Source organism: Pristis pectinata, chromosome 30 (genome assembly GCF_009764475.1).
Source record: "Pristis pectinata isolate sPriPec2 chromosome 30, sPriPec2.1.pri, whole genome shotgun sequence".
Taxonomy (NCBI): Eukaryota; Metazoa; Chordata; class Chondrichthyes; order Rhinopristiformes; family Pristidae; genus Pristis; species Pristis pectinata.
The window spans coordinates 17,931,657-17,938,929 of NC_067434.1; the positions used below are offsets into that span (position 1 = coordinate 17,931,657).

Below are 7,273 nucleotides of genomic sequence, written 5' to 3' on the forward strand. Positions count from 1 at the left end.
CTACTGCTGTGCTGCACATTGAAGCAATGGGCATTGAGTTGGTTGGTTGGATGAGTTCCATCATCTATATGCTGGAGGATGGAAGGACCATAGTTGAACAAGAGGACAAAAGAAGTCCCAAAGACCTCTCCTTGTTCATTTTATTCATTGAGCTACCTACTTTCATCCTGTTTCCCTATCTTTTTCCCAATTTAACAGGTACATCAATATTCTTGGTTGAGATCCCCTTGAATGAGTATATGTAAAGGAGTTCCTCGGAGATAGAGAGAGGCTTCTTCTTCTTAGAAACTTCACCTGTTATTATACTGGAAGGACTTGCTGTGCAGAGTAAACTGTGCCCTTTCTTTGGATAGGACAGGTTCTGCTCCATCCATATCTCCAAGGAGTAATAATTTTCTTTGGGTTTCTCTCACCTCTAGGGTCGGATTCCTGTTAAATGGATGGCAATTGAGTCTTTGTTTGATCACATCTACACAACACAAAGTGACGTGTAAGTTCTGCATGCTCACCATCTTGTGTAGAGTTGGAAATGAAAATAGAGATTGTCCCAATTTATTCTAGAGCAAAATGCCTTAGACGCTGGAGGAAGTAGAAAACTCAGCAGGTCAGGCAGCATCTGTGGAGAAAGAAACAGAGATAATAAGACCAGAAGACATAGGAGCAGAGTTAGGCCAATTGGCCCATCGAGTCTGCTCTGCCGTTCGATCATGGCTGATTTATTTTTCCCTTTCAAATCCATTTTCCCTGCCTTCTCCCTGTAACCTTTGACACCCTTACTAATCAAGAACCTATCAACCTCTGTTTTAATTACACCCAATGTCTTGGCCTCCACAGCTGTCTGTGGCAATGGATTCCACAGATTCACCACCCTCTGGCTAAAGAAATTCCTCCTCATCTCTGTCCTAAAGGGACACCCTTCTATTCTGAGGCTGTGCCCTCTGGTCCTAGACTCTCCCACTACTGGAAACATCCTCTCCAGTCTACTCTATCCAGGCCTTTCAATATTCAGTAGGTTTCAATGAGATCCCCCCTCATCACAAGATCACAAGATACCTATGAACTCCAGCAAGTACAGGCCCAGAGCCATCAAAACACTCCTCATACATTAACCCTTTCATACCAGGGATCATTCTTGTAAAACTTCCTCTGGACCCTCTCCATTGCCAGCACATCCTCTTTAGATACGGGCTCACAATACTCCAAAATTTGTCCAACCAACACCTTATAAAGCCTCAGCATTACATCCTTGCTTTTATATTCTAATCTTCTTGAAATGAATGTTAACATTGCATTTGCCTTCCTTTGATCAGGTTTCTGATCAAGGCCCTTTCATCAGGTGATCCACCATTAATGCTAAATCTTGATGAGGTACGAATAAGGGACAACTGCAGGAAAGAGAAGGGCCATGCACTTGTATCCTACCACTGTCGCAATATCTACTATGTAGAATGATAAGACACAAGAGGCCATTCAGCCCATCTCATCTGTTCTAACTCTTTGAGTCATCTGACTAGAACACTCCACTATCCTTTTCCTTTATGCACTGAAAGTTTTCCCTTCAAATGCACCAAAGCATTCTAACTGACTCAGTAGAGACCAAATTTAAGTCAAGAACCATCCTGGACAGCTTGTTTAGTCTTGGTGTTAACTAACTGAGCTAATGTTGGCAGAAAGTCCTGCAAGGTTCGTTAATGGTACTTGTAATACCAATGCTATTCTCTTTCCTACACTCTTCAGGTGGTCATTTGGCATTCTTCTTTGGGAAATAGTGACACTGGGTGGAAATCCCTATCCTGGAATTGCCCCGGAACGTCTCTTCAATCTGCTAAAGACAGGATACCGGATGGAGAGACCAGAAAACTGCAGTGAGGAAATGTAGGTCAGGCTTCAAAGGCATGAAACTAATGGGTAGAATTTCTGGATTTGTTTGGAACAACTCTTGACACAACAGGAGATGCACAATTGACAGGGAAGAGTCAGCACTGGTCAGGAAGCTTAGCACACAACAGAAAGTTCAGCACAGGACAGGAAGGTCAGCTCTGGATGAAGCTATCAGCATGGGGCCAGAAGGTCAGCAGCACACAGAGAAGGTCAACATAGTTGGAAAGGGTTCAATGTCTGATGGAGAGATCAGACCCAGGACTCAAGCCAAGACCTCGTCACCTCTGGACGCAATGGAGAGGGTGGCGAGATCAGCACTAGATTGGGGGGGTGGGGGAATTGATGAAGTGGTGGGAGGGGAGTGGTCAGCACTGAATTGGAAGCCTGGACAATGATGGATGGGAAGGATTGCCAATGGATAGTAGATGTCAGCACTAGGTGAGGGTGTGGCCAGCAATGGATAGGAATGGATGATGAGGGAGTGGGAGTGGAGTTGGTGCGGGATAATGATCAGCATCAGACAGAGAGGGTCAGCGATAGACTGGAGAATTATTGCTGGACAGGTGGGCCAGTGCTGGACTCAGTGGGTGATTAATAGCTGGGGGGGGTGGGGTTAGTGCTGGACAAGGTAAGGTCACCAGAGGAAGAATGAGTTGGCATCAGATGGTGAAGTCTACATCTGGAGAGTGTCTGTACTGGATGGGGAAGGTCAGCATGGGATGGTGACATTACTGCCAGCTTATACCACAGCAGTCAGGGCTGCAATTCATTCATTTCCCTGTGGTCAGACACTGGTGTAAATTTGTTTCAACTGTCCCTCAGGTACAACTTGATGCTGCAATGCTGGAAACAAGAGCCGGATAAACGGCCAACATTTGCAGAAATCAGCAAAGAACTGGAGAAGATGATGGTGAGGAGCCGGGTGAGTGTAGAACTATCCTGGCAGGCTCGTCTCTTTTGACTTGCTGAGAAATCTATGGCGAGATCACTGAATGTAGGACACATTCTAGGATGAGAAGAAATGAGACCAAGCAGAAAGTTGTGGCACCAGGTTTGGGCTTTGTCTGAGTGTGGTGGGGATTTCCATTACTTTCAGATGCTCGAGAGGAAAAAGCAGGAGGTTGTGTGATGGAATCTTCATTTCAACAGTGAGCTGGGAAAGGAGAGAGATCATGTATGGTGGAGCATTTGGAATCTAGAACAACATTTTTTAAGCAGCATTGACCATTAATAGCCAGTAAAATACAGATACATAAAGCTGAGAGGAAGGTTGACAGTTAGAGATAGGGACTCCCGAGTTCTCTCCTGCATTTTACTAAAGTGGAGGAACGTCCAGTAAAAGGTCTCAGTTTTTTGAGTGCAGGATTGAAGATCAAAGGGAAGGAATTAGAAATTGGCTACGAGAAATAAATGTCACATCTATTAATGGCTGAGTTGTTCTCAATCTCCAAAAATTGGTACCATTTAACATAAAAACACAAAAATCATGCAGCAGCTAATATAGCACATGTTTAGTGCAAGCAAGGGAGAAAGAATTTCCACTGCAGGAAACCTTGAACTTCATAGAATTAAGGGCTTTGAGTGGAATTGTCTGCCGTGTAGACAGAAACTGAGCTTGATACATGGAACGTCACAAAAAGAAACATGGATGGAAATAATAATGCTAAAGATATCAATAGATGATGGAGTTTTAAAGTTGTAGACACCAAGGGTAAGATGCAAGATGCTGACCGTCCCTGTGCGAGGAAAGGAAAGGTTACCCTTATGAATAAATAAAACAAGATTTTTATTGTCTTATACCTGACAATGAAGGAGATTACAATGAGAACTTGTTGGACTTTGAGAGCAACCTGCAGAAAATTGTTTATGTTGGGGGTAATTGTCAGTGAAAGTGTTCGGAATAGAATTACAAGTGGAGGCAATCATTAATTCAAGGAAGAAAAGGAATGGGGGAGAGTACAGGAATTCCATGGAAATGAGGCATCACTCCTGCAACAAGCAATGTAACATGATACTAGAGAGCTTTAACTATTAGTTAGTAGGTGATCTTATTAGGATGGTTTTCTTATAAATGTACTGTGCTGACCCTGGATGGTGGAATGACTTTGGGATGTAAGGGAGCAACTGTTCTTGTAGCCACAGTATTTACTGTACTGATCCAGTTGCTTTCGGACTTTAATGAGTCCCAAGATGTTGACCTTGCGGCCAACTTGTGATGCTAAACTATTAAATATCAAAGCTATTAGACCCTGTCTTGTTAAAGATAGTCATGGTCTGCCTTAGGTGGTGAAATCAATAATTGTCATTGATGTTCCGTGAACCAGCACATGAATCCTTATGAAACAGGTTCAAATAAGTTGTGTGCTTTGGTGTAAAAAGTGGCTGATTATTTCATTGTGCAGATTGTTCTTGTTAACTATAGACACAAATTGTGCTATTTTAGAAGAGGAACTAATAGATTCCAAATTAGCTGACTGTGTTTTGGAAAACATTGCTACATTTAAAAAGCAATTACCAAAATAATGGCTTCCTACGATGATACAGTTCATATTCTCATTACTTACTGTGGCATCGGGCCACCTTGATTATGTACGCTGAGGCTAGTTGATTCCTGTAACATTCCTTGCAAGGTCTCCTACCTTTTAACCCACATGAATTTGGAGCCTTCCCACTTTTTCCACTCATGTGACTTACTATCTATGTCTTTTGCTGAGAAGAAGACTATAATACTATTACCATCTCTGTAGCTCGTTCCCTGGTTGCTGCTTGGAATAGTGAGTGCCTTGAACAAGATTACCTCACATTTTTTAAGCATCATCTCCACACTGGCAGCTATTCCTTTGCGTGTTAAATCCACTGTATTAAATAGTTTTGCCTGAGTTCTCTTCACAACTAAATCATCTTGCAATGCTCAATCTAAAAGATCTGCAAATTGCACCTTTTCGCCAGTGTCTTCAGCCTGACTGTGTATTCACCACCCATTGCTTTTGGTTGCTGGTTCATGCAACAAATTTGTAGCTTTCGAAAATCTCCAAAAGCATCAGCTTAAAAAATCCCTTTGAGGTTGTTCCCAAGTTATTTATGAGGGACCTTGTCTGTAGTTCACGGCATTCGTAGACTCACAAGTGTCTCGTGTCTCCAGCCCTACCACCTGCAACAGTATCACATTCCTCCTCTTGCATATTGCCACATTCCTCTGTCCCATCTTCTTTCCTAGATCTCAATGATATTATATGCTTTCTGGAAGATTTCCACTCATTCTATGTACACGAGGAATTCCCCATTATCCTGCATGCACAGATCCCCACCAGCTTACAAACACCTGAGTTATCTAGAGCCCGTACATACAAATGAACATTTGGGAGACCAGTGGTATGGATTTGCCAGCTGCTGCAGGGCTACAGACATCATCTGCTGTGTGGAAACTCAATTCACGGTTGCATTTTTGACTTGCGAACTGTCCGGGTTACAAACAGTTCACAGGAATGGAACCCTGCCATAACCTGGGGACGACCTGTATCCCCATGTCCACTGCATGCTATCATCTCTGTTCCACCTAGTGAATCTTATTCTCTGTTTAGCTCATACTAGATTATTGTCCATCTCCCCTCTCAAATGGCAACATCCCACACTCAGTGCCAGAATGGTGTCTGTAGTGTTCCTTGTATTGCAAATTGTGTTAGCAAGTAAACAGAGAGAGAGTATAACCAGAGTAGCTGGCAGAACTACAGAGAGAGAGAGAGACAGAGGGAGAGAGAGGAATGCAAAAATTTCTGACCCTCTGAGTGAAGAAATGTCTCCTCCTCTCAATCCTAGTGCCTGTTGGGATCTATTTTGCTAATCCTCAAAATCTTGTATGTCTCATTGAGATCACCTCTCATTCTTTCAGTGAAGCCAACCTCGCTCGATCACTTCTCACAAAACAACCTCCTCACCCTGGACTCAATCAGCTGAATCTATGCGGATCTGACTCCAAGCAAGTGTGCCCTTCCTTGGGTATGGGGACCATGACTGTACCATCTTCCAAATGAGTTCTCATTAAAACCCTGCACAACCTCAGCAAAACCCCTTTACATTTTAATTCCAACCCCATTTCCCATAAAGGCCAACATATTATTTGCTTTCCTAATTGCTGCACTCACAAGTTTACTTCCAACACTCATGAACCAGCACGCCAAAGGTCTCTTGATCGCATCTGCTCTTTCGTGATTTCTTTTACGTGGAGGGCTGGTGGGAGTTTTGGTTCAATGTTTCATCTGAAAGATAGCATTTCCAGCTGTGCCGTACTCCCTTAGTACTAACTAGAGTGTCAGCTTAGATGTTGTGTTCTGGACTCTGGAGTGGTGTTTCAAATCTACACTCGGCTGATTCAAAGCCAGTGGCAGAAAGGTTTCAATGGAGAGTGATTCTGGTTCAGAATTTACTGTTTAAAATTATCCCACAGTCATAATTAGCACTTGCTTTAACTCTCAGCCATTCTATACCTCTCCTTGCTCTTTTTTCTCATTCGCGATCTTTTTCTCTTGATCTCTATCTCCTTTCCTTCTCTTAACTTCTCTTTCCTCTCCTCTTACTCTTTACTTTTTTATCACTTTCTTCTTGATCGAAACAATTCCAGGTCTGCCTCTCTGTCTGTTCTCCACTTTCTTTCTAGTTCCTGCTCCTCCTCCTAATATATGAAGCTGTGTTGCTCTGTTTCCATATTCCTTTCCCTTTCTGAACTTTACTCGTCCTCATTCTTTCTCAACCTCCTTAATGTTTACCTCTTTGACTGCTTCTTTCTCTGTACTTCTGTCTCTCTTTCCCTTCCTGTCTCCCACTTCCAAATCTATTCGCTCTCTGTACCATTTTCCTTTGCTCCATTCTATTCTTCCTCTATCTGCCTTTCTTTCACTTTCTCTTTCTCTCTGGTTTGTGCCTCATTCAGTTTTTCAAGTCAATGTCAAATGTTGAGTTTGAGTTTCTGCTTCTGCCTCTAGGACTACCTGGACCTTGCAGCCTCCACACCATCAGATTCCCTGCTCTATGATGACGGAGTGGCTGAAGAAGAGACGCCATTGGTAGACTGTAATAATGCTCCCCTCCCTCGGTCCCTCCCCTCCACATGGATTGAGAACAAACTCTACGGTAGAATTTCACATGCATTTACTAGATTCTAAGCTCATTTAAGGAACCACTGCTGCAGCCGATGGCCCCGTTTACACAGAGCGCCTCCAAGATTCGGCGACAGAGGATTGACTCAAACCAACAAATACTCCTTCTCTCTGGATTCAATGAATTCAGACTCAATGCATGCATTGTGGAGCCTGTCCCCTCCCTCATTATGGAAACCTACCTAGGCCAGCCATGGAAAACCCAGGCTTTATTTACATGGTGTAATTAGTCACCTGTG

General features: G+C 43.2%; 1 protein-coding gene across 1 annotated transcript in view; it reads left to right on the plus strand.

The window, feature by feature from the left end:
- The window catches only part of ret (ret proto-oncogene receptor tyrosine kinase), a 104,865-nt gene extending 97,825 nt beyond the window's left edge, over window positions 1-7,040 (plus strand). The window contains 4 exon segments of the mRNA XM_052041534.1: window positions 420-490; window positions 1,738-1,875; window positions 2,704-2,803; window positions 6,861-7,040. Of these exon segments, the coding sequence (XP_051897494.1) occupies window positions 420-490; window positions 1,738-1,875; window positions 2,704-2,803; window positions 6,861-7,040 (489 nt within the window).
- The last annotated feature ends 233 nt before the right edge of the window (window positions 7,041-7,273 follow it).